The following is a 19,127-nucleotide window of genomic DNA, read 5'->3' as shown; positions in this document are numbered from 1 at the left end:
CATGCAAGAATCTGAGGAAGGAAGGAGCGGAGGAAAGGAGGAGGCGGCGTGTGAAGGGAAGGATTGGGGGGGGCACAGGAAAAGCCCGGGGCGGGATAGAAAGTCTTCACAGGGCACAGGAATAACATGGCAGCACTTACCTCTGATAACCTCACAGGTGGTGGGCAGTGGCCCTGCTCCTCACTGTGACCCTGCGGCCACCGCCTGCATCCAGGCATTGGGATAATCGAGTCTTGCAAAGCATTGAAATAAGTGACACCGCTGGGTCCTTCAGCTCTGTGGAAAGTTTCACAAACTTCCTGGTCCCTTAAATAAATGGTAGGCAGGGAGGAGGGGGATGCAGCTGCAGTTCTGGGCGGGAGACGTGCTGTGGGATGTGACCTGGTATGGCGGGAGGCTCGGATACTAAACCTGCTTTTACACTAATCTGCTTTTCTTTTTACCTTCTCTGTTTCTTTCTCCCTTGTTCCCCTTTAACACCCCCTCCCCCCTCCCCAGTACAAATCTGTTTTCCGTTCCTACTCCCAGGATTTTGCCCCCCACAGTCCTGCCCCTCCCCTGCTGAACCCTGCCATCTTTTATTCTTCCCGCTTCTCCCCGGTCCTCCCAGACCAGTTGCCCCCACCCCCAGCTCCTCTCTACCCTCCCTTACCCTCCTCTCAGGGTGGCAGCAGCTCCTGCGGGACCCCTCCTGCCTGCCTTGCTTTTGAGCCTCCTTTCTCCAGCTCTCTGCAGACATCAGCGGTGAGAACGGGAGGGGGCTCGGCTGGACGGCTTCTTGTGTTGGGGGGCATTTGTGAATGGCGCACCTGCTTCTGTCCGTGACCCCCTCTCATCGCCCCTGTGCCGTGTCTCCGCTGCTGTTTTCATCGCCATTCTCTGTCTGTCTGTGCCCAGCCGGCTCATTGCTCTCATGTAATAGGGTCCATCAGCATCACACCAGGCGGGGGCAGCCAGAGCACGGTGCCCCTGTGACGGGGGTCTCTCGTCAGCCTGCTGCTGCTCGTCATAGGCATAGTTCTGCCCTCTTATCCAGAAAGATACAGATGATGGTGTACAGGCTCCGCGGATGTATATCCCGTCACACTGCACTGGAGGATGTGGCTCAAAATGCGACAGCGTGGGGGCGGATATAGTCCAGTTCCCTCCGGCGATGACTTAATGAGAGAAGACGATTAACGAGTCCATTCGCACCAGCTTTCTTATTATCTTCACTTAGTTTTATTTTATTCTGGGCATCTCCGCCAACGTGGCAGTGAAGGGAGGTTATAGCAATACCTGTGCTGGCATCTGAGCTTGGTTAGACTGGTAAGAAAGTGTCCACAAGCTTGCTGATTGTTTCCAATGACAACCAGCAGAATAGTGAGTGCAGCTCTGGGGTATAATACAGGATGTAACTGAGGATCAGTACAGAATAAGTAATATATGTACACAGTGACTGCACCAGCAGAATAGTGAGTGCAGCTCTGGAGTATAATACAGGATATAACTCAGGATCAGGACAGGATAAGTGATGTATGTACACAGTGACTGCACCAGCAGAATAGTGAGTGCAGCTCTGGAGTATAATACAGGATATAACTCTGGATCAGTACAGGATAAGTAATGTAATGTATGTGCACAGTGACTGCACCAGCAGAATAGTGAGTGCAGCTCTGGAGTATAATACAGGATGTAACTCAGGATCAGTACAGGATAAGTAATGTATGTACACAGTGACCGCACCAGCAGAATAGTGAGTGCAGCTCTGGAGTATAATACAGGATGTAACTCAGGATCAGTACAGGATAAGTAATGTATGTACACAGTGACTGCACCAGCAGAATAGTGAGTGCAGCTCTGGAGTATAATACAGGATGTAACTCAGGATCAGTACAGGATAAGTAATGTATGTACACTGTGACTGCACCAGCAGAATAGTGAGTGCAGCTCTGGGGTATAATACAGGATGTAACCCAGGATCAGTACAGGATAAGTAATGTATGTACACAGTGACTGCACCAGCAGAATAGTGAGTGCAGCTCTGGAGTATAATACAGGATGTAACTGAGGATCAGTACAGGATAAGTAATGTATGTACACAGTGACTGCACCAGCAGAATAGTGAGTGCAGCTCTGGAGTATAATACAGGATGTAACCCAGGATCAGTACAGGATAAGTAATGTATGTACACAGTGACTGCACCAGCAGAATAGTGAGTGCAGCTCTGGAGTATAATACAGGATGTAACCCAGGATCAGTACAGGATCAGTAATGTATGTACACAGTGACTGCACCAGCAGAATAGTGAGTGCAGCTCTGGAGTATAATACAGGATATAACTCAGGATCAGTACAGGACAAGTAATGTATGTACACAGTGACTGCACCAGCAGAATAGTGAGTGCAGCTCTGGGGTATAATACAGGATGTAACTCAGGATGAGTACAGGATAAGTAATGTATGTACACAGTGACTATACCAGCAGAATAGTGAGTGCAGCTCTGGGGTATAATACAGGATGTAACTCAGGATGAGTACAGGATACGTAATGTATGTACACAGTGACTGCACCAGCAGAATAGTGAGTGCAGCTCTGGAGTATAATACAGGATGTAACTCAGGATCAGTACAGGATACGTAATGTGTGTACACAGTGACTGCACCAGCAGAATAGTGAGTGCAGCTCTGGAGTATAATACAGGATGTAACTCAGGATCAGTACAGGATAATTAATGTATGTACACAGTGACTGCACCAGCAGAATAGTGAGTGCAGCTCTGGAGTATAATACAGGATGTAACTCAGGATCAGTACAGGATAATTAATGTATGTACACAGTGACTGCACCAGCAGAACAGTGAGTGCAGCTCTGGAGTATAATACAGGATGTAACTCAGGATCAGTACAGGATAATTAATGTAATGTATGTACACAGTGACTGCACCAGACTATTTAGGTAATTTTCTAAAAGGGTGTTATAGGTGGTCTTGGGCATTCATTTGGGTGCAGTTGACCTTTCCCGTTCCTTGTCTGGCAGAATTGGTCATTAAAACCCCCCACATTCAGTAAACCTATAGAGACACTTGCCGAACATTCCCTCTTCCCACCGTAGAATGAAAATGCAAGTGAGGAGCCGGGAGATGGGGAATACGTCAACCTGTATTCTCCTGGTCAAAGCAACGGAGTCCCCTTGTCCTGTGATGGTGTAAGTAAAAGACGCAGCCTGGGGTGAAAGGGGCAGAATGGGGGCGTCACAGGTCAAGCCAGACCGCCGCATGCTCAGTATTTTACAACGCATGCCCCTCTGACCTCCTTGCTGCGCCACATCCGTGCACCGCATGACCCTCCCCAGCTACCAGCCTTAACCCCACACTAACCTCCAACTACAGGGTTAGAAGACACCCATGCACTGACTAAAATTAACATTTGTGTGCATTACTATACCCATATATATACTTACACCATTGTCTCCAAATTACGATATTACCTTCTTTCATCTCGTTAGTTTTTTTTTTATATATATATATTTATATTATTTTTTATATTATTTTTTGGCGGCACAAAAACATGATGATGTGCAGAAATGTCTGTGCAGAGTCGAGGGCATAGCCAGCTGCCCCCCACCCGGTCAGCCCCTTGCCCTTATGTCCGATGCTGTAATTACCCCCCCTTTATACAGGTCCTGCTGCATGATACCACTCGCCCACCAGGTCATTGCCTACATCCTACCTGACCTGACTAATTGGCTTTGTCTATGTGAGGACATTGCTTTAGATCTGGATCTCCAGCTGTTGCTGAACTACAGCTCCCAGCATTTTGCTGTCCAAGGCACGGTTAGAATCGCAGTTCTGCAGCAGCTGGACAGCCCGAGGTTGGGGATCACTGATGTAGATGATGAACTGGACAGAAACCCGGTGATGTCATCAGGTTCATACATTGACATTAGGGCTTTATTCACACGTCACGCTACCATTGTGAATTTGGACTTCCAGCAGCCATAATTTGAGAAACAACCCCTCCTATGACATTGATGAATGTATCTTCTCCTTGCTGTTGCTCCCGGTTACCACTCAGATACAGTTGTATCCAGTGCAATGGAATTACACAGTATCCCATAGCAACCGGCCGGTGGCATCTCATCCATCCAGTTGGATTACGTTCACTTCACTTAAGACGATGAGCGCCGCCTCCCTGCAAGGACGCCTCGGGTGTCAGACGCCCCCACCGGAGATAATAATAGGCTCCTTTCCAGGAATACTGATGATCTATAGCTCCAGCTGCGGGCAATTATCCAACGGCCGCTAATTTCATCCTCAAGTGGAATGCTCCTTCAAGAATTAACACTGCCGCTTGGAGGGCGCAGCTATTAACCACCGAAATAGCGCCTCGTGCCTCAGTGTCATCCTTGTGTAGGATGAGTTCAGTGCAGAAAACGGCAACAGGTGCATTATAAGACCCGTAATGCCGTGGCTGCTATGAGGGCCACGTGGGGGGGCTCTAGGGATGGGTGTTCCATCACTGATTCTGTTCTGGGGGGGCTGCGCAGAGGTAACCGAGCTTTGTTGCATCTTCACCTGACTGGATGTGGCTGTTGTGTCCGGTTCCACTCCCATCATCCGTAACTGCTTGCAAACTGTGATTGTGCTTGTGTGTGCAGATCTACGTCCCCGCTCACCGCTCCTGATAACCGGGGGCTTCCAACGCGCTTGTGCAGCAGAGCGTGACGCTTATACATGCATACATATACACGTCGCTGTTTAATTTTTTGGGGGCGGGGGTCTGATGTATAAAGCATCAAAGTACAGGCAATGGCTTCTGCTACCAAGTGGGCAGTCATTTGGAGGGGGGGGGGGGGGGCGATTGTAATCACTGCTTAGACTTCCATTGTGGGGTTCTCCAGCTTTCGCAAAACTACAACTCCCAGCATGCAGCTCTCATGGCGCGCTCGGAACTTTAGTTTTGCAATGACTGGAGACCCCCTCCAACCATTGACAGACCTGAACGGTTTTATGTCCGCCTGCAGTCTATTGGCGGAGAACAGTCCATCATAAGCAGCAGCCTGTAGTCTGCAGGGGTGGGGGGGGGGGCAGAGATTCTGTAATGTTAGGTATGACTGTGTCGGAGTTGGCCCACATGTCGTCTGGTACTGTGTAAGGATGCACGCCTGATGAGGCTGGTGGGGTTCTCCATGTCTCCGTCCTGTCTGTAGGGTTCAGGGTGCGACTCCCCTAATTCACAGACATCATCTTCTTCCTCTGCAGGATTCGCCTTTGCCTGGAGACGGACACCAAAGAGCCTCATCACAGCCCTGTGTGCCGGGCAGCGAGAGCCACGAGACCACCGAAAGGTACCTGCGGCAGACTTGGCATTTCTTAAAGGAATATTGCAGTTTTATGTGCATAAGGCTTAAAGGTGTATTCCAGGAACAAAGTCATTCCCCATGCACTGGAGAACTGATCGGTTTAGGTACAACCGCTGGGACCCCTCCGTCCCTGAAAGCGCGGATCTCGTCCCCGCTTCCTGAAGTAGCGGCAGGTCTAGCATGCGACCTGCATCTCCAAGCACATGCTCCCCTTCCACTCCATTTGGACTGGGGTACGGGCCCCGCGCTGTGGGGAATTGAGGGGCCCCAGTAGTCAGACTTCCACAGATCAGTTATCTCTTGTCCAGTGGGTAGGAAATCACTTTGTACAAGGAAAAGTTCTGCAACTTTCTAAGAATTCTTAACAGTTTTCAAGATCTCTGCTTGCATTCAGTGGTGGGAAAAAAAACTTTCTTTTCATCCAGAAGCTGTAAACCACTGCAGACAGGTTACTGGGGTAATGGGGGATGGTAAGTGCTTCGGTGTCCATGGAAGGTCTAGAAAGCTTTAATCTACCGATCCGCCATGACGGTACCGCCTTCATCACCGCCGTGCACTGAGCAGCGTCAGATATAATTACTGTTATTTCTCAGTGTCGCCTCCTAATTATGGCTCCTTAATGAGTCCCTGCTCGTAGAAAGACAGCCGAGGAGGCCATTAGAGCGTCAGAGATGTGAGCTCTGAATGTCACGTATTATCCGGGTGCAACAAAGAAAAGCTAAAACTGTGAACACCTCCCAAAATATCAACCAACACAAGTGCAAGAAACCTTAAAGAGCTCTACAGGGCAGCACAAATCTCTCCTTTGTCCTAATAGTTTGTTACAATGTGTCAGTGCAGGGAAAACTTATGAGTCTGGAATCCACAGATGATTATCTCTTGGGTAGAACTGTAACAAACCCCCAGCTGTGATACATATTGGGCACAGATGGGTTGCCAGCCACCAGATGTAAGCAAGTATGTTCCTATTCAGTGAAGTAAGCGGAGATCATGAGAAAAGTGAAAAATTTAGCTTTATGGTTTCTATAGAGAGATGTGACTTTTTTTATGCCAGGCCACCAAATTGCACAGAGGGACTCGATCCAGAGGAGGAGGAGGAAGAAGAGGAGGAAGAAAGTGAGGAGACGGACGAGCTTTCCCTGGTCGATCACAATGAGATCATGTCAAGGCTCACTCTGAAACAAGAGGTAAATGTTATAGCGGCAGCGGAGCGGCGAGCGCAGGCGGGATTGACATTGGTTACACTGCGCGCTTTCATCTATTTTGCAGGGTGACGATGGCCCAGATGTGAGGGGCGGCTCAGGGGACATCCTGCTTGTACATGCCACCGAGACAGACCGCAAAGGTGAGAAGTCGTTAAATGTCTCCAGCACAGACCTAGAATAACAGAACGAGAAGACCCCAAACACCACTGACTGGTGACCACAGGGGGCTCGGGGGGTTACATTCTTTATATCCCCTACTGATCCTGTATTATACTCCACAGCTGCACTCACTATTCTGCTGGTGCAGTCACTGTGTACATACATTACTTATCCTGTACTGATCCTGAGTTACATCCTGTATTATACTCCAGAGCTGCACTCACTATTCTGCTGGTGCAGTCACTGTGTACAGACATTACTTATCCTGTACTGATCCTGAGTTACATCCTGTATTATACTCCAGAGCTGCACTCACTATTCTGCTGGTGCAGTCACTGTGTACATACATTACTTATCCTGTACTGATCCTGAGTTACATCCTGTATTATACTCCAGAGCTGTACTCACTATTCTGCTTGTAATATGTGTATACAGTGACTCCACCAGCAGAATAGTGAGTGCAGCTCTGGAGTATAATACAGGACATACAGTGCCTTTCAAAAGTATTCACCCCGCTTGACTTTTTTTTTCATATTTTGGTGCCTCACAACCTGGAATAAGGGCTCTTTCACACTTGCGTTGTCCGGATCCGGCGTGTACTCCATTTGCCGGAATTACACTCCGGATCCGGAAAAACGCAAGTGTACTGAAAGCATTTGAAGACGGAGCCGTTCAGTGTTACTATGGCACCCAGGACGCTATTAAAGTCCTGGTTGCCATAGTAGGAGCGGGGGAGCAGTATGCTTACTGTCCGTGCGGCTCCCGGGGCGCTCCAGAATGAGGTCAGAGCGCCCCATGCGTATGGATGACGTGATCCATGCGCTTGGGGCGCCCTGACGTCACTCTGGAGCGCCCGGGGAGCCGCACGGACGGTAAGTATACTGCTCCCCCGCTCCCCACTACACTTTACCATGGCTGCCAGGACTTTAGCGAAATGACGTTTTAGCTTAAGGCCGGATCCGGATCAATGCCTTCCAATGGGCATTAATTCCGGATCCGGCCTTGCGGCAAGTGTTCCGGATTTTTGGCCGGAGCAAAAAGCGCAGCATGCTGCAGTATTTTCTCCGGCCAACAAACGTTCCGTTCCGGAACTGAAGACATCCTGATGCATCCTGAACGGATTTCTCTCCATTCAGAATGCATTGGGATAATCCTGATCAGGATTCTTCCGGCATAGAGCCCCGACGACGGAACTCTATGCCGGAAGACAAGAACGCAAGTGTGAAAGAGCCCTTAATGGATTGTTTGAGGATTTGCATCATGTAATTTACAGAACATGCCGACAACTTTGAAGATGTTTTATTTTTTGTTTTTTTATTTTTTATTGTGAAGCAAACAACAAATAGGACAAAATACCAGAAACAGTCAATGTGCAGAACTATTCACCCCCCTACAGTCCGTACTCTGTGGAGCCCCTTCTGCAGCAATCACAGCTCCAGGTCACTTTGGATAAGTCTCTATGAGCAGTCGCCACATCTGACCGCTGGCATTGTTGCCCGTTCCTCCTTGCAGAACGGCTCCGGCTCCTTCAGGTCGGATGTTTGCGCTTGTGAACAGCGATCTTTACGTCTGACCACAGATCTTCTATTGGATTGAGATCTGGGCTGTGACTCGGCCATTCCCACACATTTACATGTCTCCCCTTTAACCCCTTAAGTGGTGCTTTAGCCGTGTGTTTGGGGTCATTTCCTCCGTCCTGGCCTCAGATCACGCACAGAGTGGGGCAGGTTCTGCTCAAGGATATCCCCGTATTTATGGGAAAAAGCTTAACAATTGAGGGGCATCACAGGTTTTACTGAATATACTCCCCTATGGAACAATCATATGCTTCCTGAGGTTTTAACCTTGAAGGGGTTTCACATTTGGGAAAATAAAGGAGTAAATAGAATGTGTAACTTATTAGATAAAGGGGTGCTTCAATAATATAATGGAAGTGTTATAATACGACATGCATACAACTGTCTAAAACTGGAAATACTGGGGCCTGAGAGATGCTGCTTTACATTGAATGGGGAGTGATATCCACACTACGATATCAAATGCTTCTAGATACATTTCTGGATTCACATCCACTCTCCAGAATGAAAGCCTGGGATGTAGATATTGGAGAGGTAACCAAGGAACAATGGGAGGACATCGTAGAGGCAGAACCGACATCGTGGTAAACTATCGCAAATGTTTATTATACACGGTTTACAAAACCCCAGTGTTTGTACCACGAATTGGTGTCGGAGCGGACGCTACATGTCCGAGATGTCCTACGGATCCAGCAGCTTTAATACATATGTTGTGGTTCTGTCCAAGGTTGGATGAGTTTTGGACGAATGTTCTGGAAATTGGTTCTTCTCAATAAGAATTCCTCGTGAACCTAAAGCTTGTGTCGTGGGTTCTATGGATGTTGGTGTAGATGAGGTAGGACAGCACTAGGGAGGTCATTATATGGAGCCAGGGAACGTGATGCTCTTCATTGGATTCAATCGTCTCCCCCCCAAGGATGGAGGAATTTCGTAGTAAAGTTAACACTATGTTGATGTCTGAGAAAGCGGGATTCTTGAAACGAGGGTGTCCTCATAAGTCTGATGAATTGTGGAGTCTTTGGTCGGGGACTGTTGGTCTTTCTAGATAATTACTGTCTGTTCTACTAATGCTGGGGTGGGGGGAAGGGGGGTAGGTAGTACTTATGGTTGGGGGTGGCTGTGTGGGGGAGGGGGGGTGGAATAAATGTATAATGCATTTGTAATGGTTTACGATAATTGTAATGGAATTGTTAATATATTTATAAGGGGAACTCTTTTGATAATATCTATCGCTTCTACCGCTTGTGATTTATTACTTTTGATCTGATTTATTATTAACAATAAAAATGATATGATTTGAAAAAAAGAATATCCCTGTATTTAGCCCCATCCATCTCTCCCTACCCTCTGACCAGTTTCCCAGTCCCCCCAGTATGATGCAGCCACCACCAGGTCTCACTGTGGGGATGGTGTTCTGTGATGTGTTGGGTTTGCTCCAGACATAGCGTTTTCTTTGATGGCTGAAAAGTCCAATGTTAGTCTCCTCAGACCGGAGCCCCTTCCTCCATACATGTTGGGGTCTCCTCAGACCAGAGCCCCTTCCTCCATACATTTTGGGGTCTCCTCAGACCGGAGCCCCTTCCTCCATACATGTTGGGGTCTCCTCAGACCGGAGCCCCTTCCTCCATACATGTTGGGGTCTCCTCAGACCGGAGCCCCTTCCTCCATACATGTTGGGGTCTCCTCAGACCGGAGCCCCTTCCTCCATACATGTTGGGGTCTCCTCAGACCAGAGCCCCGTCCTCCATACATGTTGGGGTCTCCTCAGACCGGAGCCCCTTCCTCCATACATGTTGGGGTCTCCTCAGACCGGAGCCCCGTCCTCCATACATTTTGGGGTCTCCTCAGACCAGAGCCCCTTCCTCCATACATGTTGGGGTCTCCTCAGACCGGAGCCCCTTCCTCCATACATTTTGGGGTCTCCTCAGACCGGAGCCCCGTCCTCCATACATTTTGGGGTCTCCTCAGACCGGAGCCCCTTCCTCCATACATGTTGGGGTCTCCTCAGACCGGAGCCCCGTCCTCCATACATGTTGGGGTCTCCTCAGACCGGAGCCCCGTCCTCCATACATGTTGGGGTCTCCTCAGACCGGAGCCCCTTCCTCCATACATGTTGGGGTCTCCTCAGACCGGAGCCCCGTCCTCCATACATGTTGGGGTCTCCTCAGACCGGAGCCCCTTCCTCCATACATGTTGGGGTCTCCTCAGACCGGAGCCCCTTCCTCCATACATGTTGGGGTCTCCTCAGACCGGAGCCCCGTCCTCCATACATTTTGGGGTCTCCTCAGACCGGAGCCCCGTCCTCCATACATTTTGGGGTCTCCTCAGACCAGAGCCCCTTCCTCCATACATGTTGGGGTCTCCCACAGGCCTTTTCCCTCACATCGTGCCTTATTGTTTCTAGCTGACAGTAATGGCTTCTTCTGGCCGCTCTGCCATAAAGCCCAACTCTATGGAGCGTACGTCTTATTGTCGTCCTCTGTACAGATCCTCCAGTCTCTGCTGTGGACTCTGCGGCTCCTCCAGGGTCACCTCAGGTCTCTGTGCTGCCTCTCTGATTAATGCCCTCCTTGCCCGCTCCGTCAGTTTTGGTGGGCGGCCGTCTCCTGGCAGGTTTGCTGTTGTGCCATGTGCTTTCCATTTGGTTATGATAGATTTGATGGAGCTCCTGGGGATCAGCAAAGATTGGGATATTTCTTTATAACCTAAGGCCTGGTTCAAACTTGGTTTGGTTAGTGATGCCTCTTGCTTAGGACCCGCAGCCTCTGGTGTGTATATGTAATGACAGGTCATGTGACACTTAGATTGCACACAGGTGACATCATCTCACTAATCATGTGACTTCTGAAGGTAATTGGTTGCACCAGAGCTTTTTATGGGCTTCCTAACAAAGGGGGTGAATACATACGCACAGGGCAATTTTATTTATATATTTTTCTCATTTCACTTCATCAACTTAGACTATTGTGTTCTGATCCATCACATAAGTCAGATAAACAAAACATTGAACGTGAGGCTGTAATGTAACAAAATACAAAGAGTCAAGGGGGTGAATACTTTTGCAAGGCACTGTATGTACACTGACTACACCAGCAGAATAGTGAGTGCAGCTCTGGAGTATAATACAGGATGTAACTGGGGATCAGTACAGGATAAGTAATGTATGTACACAGTGACTGCACCAGCAGAATAGTGAGTGCAGCTCTGGAGTATAATACAGGATTTAACTCAGGATCAGTACAGGATAAGTAATGTAATGCATGTACACAGTGACTGCACCAGCAGAATAGTGAGTGCAGCTCTGGGGTATAATACAGGATGTAACTCAGGATCAGTACAGGATAAGTAATGTATGTATACAGTGACTGCACCAGCAGAATAGTGAGTGCAGCTCTGGAGTATAATACAGGATGTAACTCAGGATCAGTACAGGATAAGTAATGTATGTACACAGTGACTGCACCAGCAGAATAGTGAGTGCAGCTCTGGAGTATAATACAGGATGTAACTCAGGATCAGTACGGGATAAGTAATGTATGTACACAGTGACTGCACCAGCAGAATAGTGAGTGCAGCTCTGGAGTATAATACAGGATGTAACTCAGGATCAGTACAGGATAAGTAATGTATGTACACAGTGACTGCACCAGCAGAATAGTGAGTGCATCTCTGGAGTATAATACAGGATGTAACTCAGGATCAGTACAGGATAAGTAATGTATGTACACAGTGACTGCACCAGCAGAATAGTGAGTGCAGCTCTGGAGTATAATACAGGATGTAACTCAGGATCAGTACAGGATAAGTAATGTATGTACACAGTGACTGCACCAGCAGAATAGTGAGTGCAGCTCTGGAGTATAATACAGGATGTAACTGAGGATCAGTACAGTATAAGTAATGTAATGCATGTACACAGTGACTGCACCAGCAGAATAGTGAGTGCAGCTCTGGAGTATAATACAGGATGTAACTCAGGATCAGTACAGGATAAGTAATGTATGTACACAGTGACTCCACCAGCAGAATAGTGAGTGCAGCTCTGGAGTATAATACAGGATGTAACTCAGGATCAGTACAGGATAAGTAATGTATGTACACAGTGACTGCACCAGCAGAATAGTGAGTGCAGCTCTGGAGTATAATACAGGATGTAACTCAGGATCAGTACAGGATAAGTAATGTATGTACACAGTGACTGCACCAGCAGAATAGTGAGTGCAGCTCTGGAGTATAATACAGGATGTAACTCAGGATCAGTACAGGATAAGTAATGTATGTACACAGTGACTGCACCAGCAGAATAGTGAGTGCAGCTCTGGAGTATAATACAGGATGTAACTCAGGATCAGTACAGGATAAGTAATGTATGTACACAGTGACTGCACCAGCAGAATAGTGAGTGCAGCTCTGGAGTATAATACAGGATGTAACTCAGGATCAGTACAGGATAAGTAATGTATGTACACAGTGACTGCACCAGCAGAATAGTGAGTGCAGCTCTGGAGTATAATACAGGATGTAACTCAGGATCAGTACAGGATAAGTAATGTATGTACACAGTGACTGCACCAGCAGAATAGTGAGTGCAGCTCTGGAGTATAATACAGGATGTAACTCAGGATCAGTACAAGATAAGTAATGTATGTACACAGTGACTGCACCAGCAGAATAGTGAGTGCAGCTCTGGAGTATAATACAGGATGTAACTCTGGATCACTAGTGTAATGCATTTTAATGAAATGCTTCTCCAGATAGTTGCTTTCTAGATGAATGACATGGAGACACGTGAAGTGTTGGGGGTGTAGGACCACTGTTTACTCTGTCATGCTCTGTTTTGGGGTTCAGTACCCCTCTTCCTATTTGTTCTATTGAGGATTGTCCTTCTCTCCCCCACAGATCTGGTTCTGTACTGCGAGGCTTTCCTTACCACCTACCGGACGTTCATCTCACCAGAGGAGCTGATCCAGAAACTCCAGTATAGATATCCTTCCCAGTGTCATTACCTCCCATACACACAATGCAGCTCTGGTCATGTACTGGAAACCTGGCGGACCCCAGTATAAGTCATTGGGATCTGTCACGGCTCCAATATGAACAGAAGCTCTTAAAGGACTACAACTCCCAAAGTGTCTATACGTCTTCTGTCAGCTCTTTATTTCTTTAACCCTTGTCACATATGAGAGGTTCTGTCACTTCCAGGACACGTTCAAGAAGCGAGTGAGCAAAAACACCTTCTTTGTGCTGGTGAGAGTGGTGGACGAGCTGTGGTAAGTGACCAACCCTAAGTGTCCTCTCCATGCAACGTGTATTAGAAAGTTGCAGACCTTTCCATGCTACGAGGATTGAACCCCGAGGTCTTCCTCTCCCTTGGGGTTTATTCCGCCATCTTTCTTCCTCCAGCTTGGTGGAACTGACAGATGAAATCCTGAAGCTGCTGATGGAGCTGGTCTTCCGACTGGTTTGTAAAGGGGAGCTCAGCCTGGCCCGGGTGCTGCGGAAGAACATCCTAGAGAAGGTGGACAACAAGAGAATGCAAAGCCATTGCAACTCTGCTCTGAGGCCGCTGGCTGCCCGGGGAGTGGCTGCAAGGTATGAGAGTCCCCCCCCCAAAGTCTGCAGGTCATGGTCCACTAATCTTTACCGTGTCCTCCACGACGTCAGTGCCTCCGGTATAGCTGCATTGTCTATTGACATGTGCGGTAGTATGAAATCTACCCATGTCTTATCAGAGGATTAAGTTCCTTTTATGTCTTTATGCTTTACACTGCAGCTGTCATCCATTAGCGCTCAGCTGTGACCATTGATTTCAGCTTAAAGGGGTTGTATATATGCTTGTGTTGCAGCTCCATAGAGTCAATAGTGCTGAGCTGACACACCAAACACAATCTACAGGCAGGTATGGCGCTGCTTCTAGAAGAAGGCGGCCATGTTCTTCCAGTCCTGTAACTTTATGGTCTTTTGTGGTAGTCAGGAATCCACCTGTCATACTGTGGTGCTGCTTGGTTACTCTACATCACGGGTGCACAGCCCGCAGAGCCCCCAGAAGCACAGCTGACCGTTCCTGGAGCGTCGCACTGGATTACAGCTCCTGAACCCTAGCAGGTCAGGTCCCCGGTGGTCAGTGACAGCGGGGGACCCGAGGAGAAGCAGTTTTCAGGGCTTCCGTCTACCCCTCAGATAGGTGCTAACACTCAATCGGCACTGTCTGGACCCGGCGACCACCTGATGGAGTGCAGAGCTGCAGGGTCAGTAGACCTGAGCAGCCCTGCCTTGTACACAGCCCCCATAGCAGCATGGGCCCCTGTGATGCTCCAGTTACAGTACAGGAAATTGTGCAAAATAAAAAATAAAAATCTGTCTTTCAGTGACTTATTGGGGGAAATTATGTGGCAAAAAAATATATATATATATATATATATCAAAATACAAATAAAAAAACATTCAGTGTCCCCCAATGGTCTTTTTGTGACCCTTTGGGGTACATATTATGTGGCAAAAATATATGAAAGTAATAAAGGAATTAAAGCAAAAAATAAATAAAATACAGATAAAAAAAAAAAAGTGTCATTGTCCCCAAAGGTCTTTTTTTTTTTACCTCCTAGGGGACAAATGTAGCAGAAATATATTTAAAAAAAATTATAAAATGCATAAAAGAAAAGGCACCCGCACCAACCAAACTCCCTGCCATTATCGCCCCATTAACTTGAAACTTTACATATTATAGAGGAAAACAACCGACACAAAATAGGGAACTAATTATAATTTATTTTGGTGTCAAAAGGATAATTTTTTTCCGTTTCCCCCTAAATAAAACCAAAAAAATATTATAAAGCCCTGTGTGTCACATAAAATGATTTTTGTAGTCCAACAAATAAAAAAATAAAAAGTAACAACAGTTTTTAAAGCATTTGAGCTAAATCATAAAAAAAAGAAGTCCCTGGTCACACATCCGCACCAAATACCATAATGTCTAATTGCGGTATTCGATCCGGTTTTGCTGCAGATCTCGCCCTTCTATTTAAATGGGTAAAATCTACGGCTAAAACCCCAAACATAATTGACACGCCAATTATTTAGATATCTGCACGGCGGGTCAATTTCTGCGTGGAAAGAATCTACATGAGATTTGTGTAATCCCTTACGCTTTGCTGGTACCGCAATATACTGCGGTTTTTCCGTAAGGGAATCTGCGCTGAAGAACTGCACGTGTTCCATAATGTGTATAGGTGGCCTAGTCATTGAAGGGTTAACCTACAAGCACCGTTGTCTGCTCAGCACGAGGAGATCATTCACTTTAGGGTAGATTCAGACTGAAGGTTCCGATTTTGCTAAATATAAAGCCTAGCACAAGGAAGGCGCGGTGTAAATGGAGCGCGGCAGCTGTAGTCGTGCTCCGCCTCAGACCCGGACTTCTCGCTTCTTATTCCAGGCCGGGAACGCTGCACGATTTCCACAGTCATGAAGTTGCGGAGCAGCTGACGCTTCTGGACGCAGAGCTCTTCTATAAAATCGAGGTAAGGGCAGAGGCGCGGGGCGGTCTACGAGCTGCCGATAGTCGCCGCACCCTGTTACACGCTAACCTCTCACCCGTCACAGATTCCGGAGGTTCTCCTTTGGGCAAAAGAACAAAATGAGGAGAAGAGTCCAAACCTGACCCAGTTCACGGAGCATTTCAACAACATGTCGTATTGGTAAGAGATGCGGAGGGGCGGACGCTGTGCAGAGAAGTGTAGTGAAATATACCAATGATCACCCCCCACCTTCCTCCTCCTCCCCAGGGTGCGATCCATCATCATGCTGCAGGAGAAGGCGCAGGACCGCGAGAGGCTGCTGCTAAAATTCATCAAAATTATGAAAGTAAGTAACGTACGGGCGCGCTCACACCGGATGGAAGCGGCGCGGCTTCTCGGCTGTTTATGCTTTATACAGAGGATTGTCCAGACTGTAATTGTAACAGACCCTCCGTCCGGACAGGTTTTTAGCCTCTGCGTGTGCACAAAATTCTTCCCATTTACTGACAGCAAGCAAAGATATTGAAATCCAGAGCTGTTAACTTCTCCATTTTTCTGTCTCCACAGCACCTGAGGAAGCTGAACAACTTCAACTCGTACCTCGCCATCCTCTCCGCGCTGGACTCTGCGCCCATCCGGCGCCTGGAGTGGCAGAAGCAGACCTCTGAGGTGAGGCTCCCGCAGAGCTGCTGCTCCTCCTCTGACGCAGAACGCGTCCCCGCATTAAACGCCATGTTCTGTCCCACAGGGCCTTGCTGAATACTGCACTCTGATCGACAGCTCCTCCTCCTTCCGGGCGTACCGCGCCGCGCTGTCCGAAGTAGAGCCTCCGTGTATACCGTACCTGTAAGTGTTGTAAAAGGCGGTCTACCCGCTGGTGATTCGTCGCCGTCATCTGGTGAAATGTTTCTTGTCTTTTTGCCTCCAGGGGTCTGATCTTACAGGATCTCACCTTCGTGCACCTGGGGAACCCCGACCACATTGATGGGAAAGTGAACTTCTCCAAACGATGGCAGCAGTTTAACATCCTGGACAGCATGAGGCGATTCCAGCAGGTGTAAGTGGAGAGTCGTTCATAGCCCGCCTGATTACCTATCATGCTAAAGGGTTAAATCGGCCGGCGATCTCATCGCTTTTAGTGTCTGTTCACATGTTGCAGTTACATTGCTTCTTTTCTTCTGCAAATTTTGCAAGAATCTCTGCACCGTGTGAATAGACCTAAGACAAAGATGCTAAACCTACGGCCCTCCAGCTGTTGTAAAACTACAACTCCCACCATGCCCTTCTGTAGGCTGTCCGGGAATTATGGGAGTTGTAGTTTTCCAACAGCTGGAGGGCCGCAGGTTGAGCATGCCTGGTCTAAGACCTTACATATCGCATGAATATCCATCCCACGCCGCCTCAGACAGGCATGCGGCTTCTAATCGTCACGTTTCCACTATGCTCTGCTTTTCAGTTCTTTTCAAGATCTCTTCTTGCTTTCAGTGAATGATATAATTGTTTACGTCCACGGTGTTAACACCTGTACATGGATAGTGATTTTCACAGCTGAGGGTTTGCTATGTTCTGTTCAGTCTAGATCAGGGATCAGCCGCCTCCGACACTCAGAAACTACAACTCCCAGAATCCTTACTTGACTTCTATGGGAGTTGCAAGAACAGCCAAGTAAGTGTGCACGCTGGGAGTTGTAGTTCCGCAGCACCTGGAGTTGCCGAAGGTTGCTGATCCCTGGTCTAGATAATTCTCTGTGGTTTCCAGGCTGTTGCGTTTCACATGCGCTAATACATTGTAACAAACCATTTGTAGAGGAGCGTGTGAGCTGCAAGAGGATTGTCTAGACTGGGTACAGTAGTAACAAACCCTCAGCTGTAAGAAGCATTTGGCCAGGACAGCTTTACTGGATGCAAACGAGATTCATCGGCGGCAAGCAGAGATGGTGAAAAGTTGTAGCACGCAACTACAGAACTTGTCATTATGCGATGATGAAGTTGAGCCGTATCGGCGCTCCCCTCGTTGCCCAGTATAATGTTTTTGTTCTGATTTTATTTTTATTTTTTTCGTACAGTCATTATGAAATCCGGCGCAACGATGACATCATCTCTTTCTTCAACGACTTCAGCGACCACCTGGCCGAGGAAGCTTTATGGGAGCTCTCCCTGAAAATCAAACCTCGTAACGTCACGAGGCGAAAGACAGAACGAGACGAGAAAACCTAAAGTAAGGCGAACGGGCGACGCCGCCCGGCGGACACTGAATAAAGGGGACCTCTGAGATACAAGCGACTGGCGGGGGAGGGGAGGGGTCATTCATCCTGGTTCCCAGTGGATCATTCTTTATGCTTCTTTACCATCAACCCGAGGCCAAACACAGCAGCGTGTCCTCCCATTACACGTCCATGGAAGGGTAGACATATTGGATTTTGTGCTGTGACTCGCGGACCTCCCCGGAGAAGAAGACATGGCTGACTGGATGTCCGCAAAGGAACCACCCAATGTGGAACCCAGAGAGTTATTATTTTTCTGTTTTGACAAGAAGGTTGGTTTATTTTGGACGCCATGTTTTTCCTTCACCCCCAGCGGGGGGCAGCAGCGAGCAGCTCCTGTAAATATCTATTTTCTGTTTGTGGGGAGGGGGGGGAGAGTTGGCGCAATGTGACATGTAGTATTATTATTATTATTATTATTATTATTCTTTTTTATGCTGTTGCATGACAAGTATACAGAGACTGATGTACATAGCGGAAACCTCCTGAGCGCGCGGACCACCCGTCTGTGTAACGCGACAGTATCCAGGGGTCGCCGCATCTGTCTCACAGGAGGTCAAATAAATGTTTTAAACGTCTTTGTTCTCCACTGACTGGCTTCTCGAGCGAGGAATCCCATCATCCGCCCATGTGACGGCGCTCGCATCCGGTGTGTAGTGCTGGCTGGCTTCTCGAGCGAGGAATCCCATCATCCGCCCATGTGACGGCGCTCGCAGCCGGTGTGTAGTGCTGGCTGGCTTCTCGAGCGAGGAATCCCATCATCCTCCCATGTGACGGCGCTCGCAGCCGGTGTGTAGTGCTGGCTGGCTTCTCGAGCGAGGAATCCCATCATCCGCCCATGTGACGGTGCTCGCAGCCAGTGTGTCTGATGCTGCCTGGATTCTCGAGCAAGGAATCCCATCATCCTCCCATGTGACGGCGCTCGCAGCCGGTGTGTAGTGCTGGCTGGCTTCTCGAGTGATGAATCCCATCATCCGCCCATGTGACGGTGCTCGCAGCCAGTGTGTAGTGCTGGCTGGCTTCTCGAGCGAGGAATCCCATCATCCGCCCATGTGACGGTGCTCG

At 48.2% G+C, this 19,127-nt stretch overlaps 1 protein-coding gene across 4 annotated transcripts in view; it reads left to right on the top strand.

The window, feature by feature from the left end:
- Positions 1-18,640, top strand: part of RAPGEF1 (Rap guanine nucleotide exchange factor 1) — a 45,515-nt gene extending 26,875 nt beyond the window's left edge. For 2 of the 4 annotated variants that reach the window (XM_040405926.1, XM_040405928.1), the window contains 14 exons: positions 3,095-3,187; positions 5,244-5,329; positions 6,399-6,531; positions 6,614-6,689; positions 13,185-13,269; positions 13,463-13,555; positions 13,689-13,877; positions 15,718-15,802; positions 15,885-15,979; positions 16,067-16,145; positions 16,367-16,468; positions 16,548-16,645; positions 16,728-16,856; positions 17,865-18,640. In XM_040405926.1, coding sequence (XP_040261860.1) covers positions 3,095-3,187; positions 5,244-5,329; positions 6,399-6,531; positions 6,614-6,689; positions 13,185-13,269; positions 13,463-13,555; positions 13,689-13,877; positions 15,718-15,802; positions 15,885-15,979; positions 16,067-16,145; positions 16,367-16,468; positions 16,548-16,645; positions 16,728-16,856; positions 17,865-18,015 — 1,494 coding nt within the window. In that variant the 3' untranslated portion in view covers positions 18,016-18,640. The remainder of the gene's footprint in view (positions 1-3,094; positions 3,188-5,243; positions 5,330-6,398; positions 6,532-6,613; positions 6,690-13,184; positions 13,270-13,462; positions 13,556-13,688; positions 13,878-15,717; positions 15,803-15,884; positions 15,980-16,066; positions 16,146-16,366; positions 16,469-16,547; positions 16,646-16,727; positions 16,857-17,864) is intronic. The other 2 variants (XM_040405929.1, XM_040405927.1) reach the window with 1 other exon arrangement.
- Positions 18,641-19,127: the final 487 nt, after the last annotated feature.

The sequence above is a fragment of the Bufo bufo genome, chromosome 8 (genome assembly GCF_905171765.1).
Source record: "Bufo bufo chromosome 8, aBufBuf1.1, whole genome shotgun sequence".
Taxonomy (NCBI): domain Eukaryota; kingdom Metazoa; phylum Chordata; class Amphibia; order Anura; family Bufonidae; genus Bufo; species Bufo bufo.
Note: the sequence above shows the minus strand (reverse complement) of the source record. Positions and strands in the feature narration are given on the sequence as shown.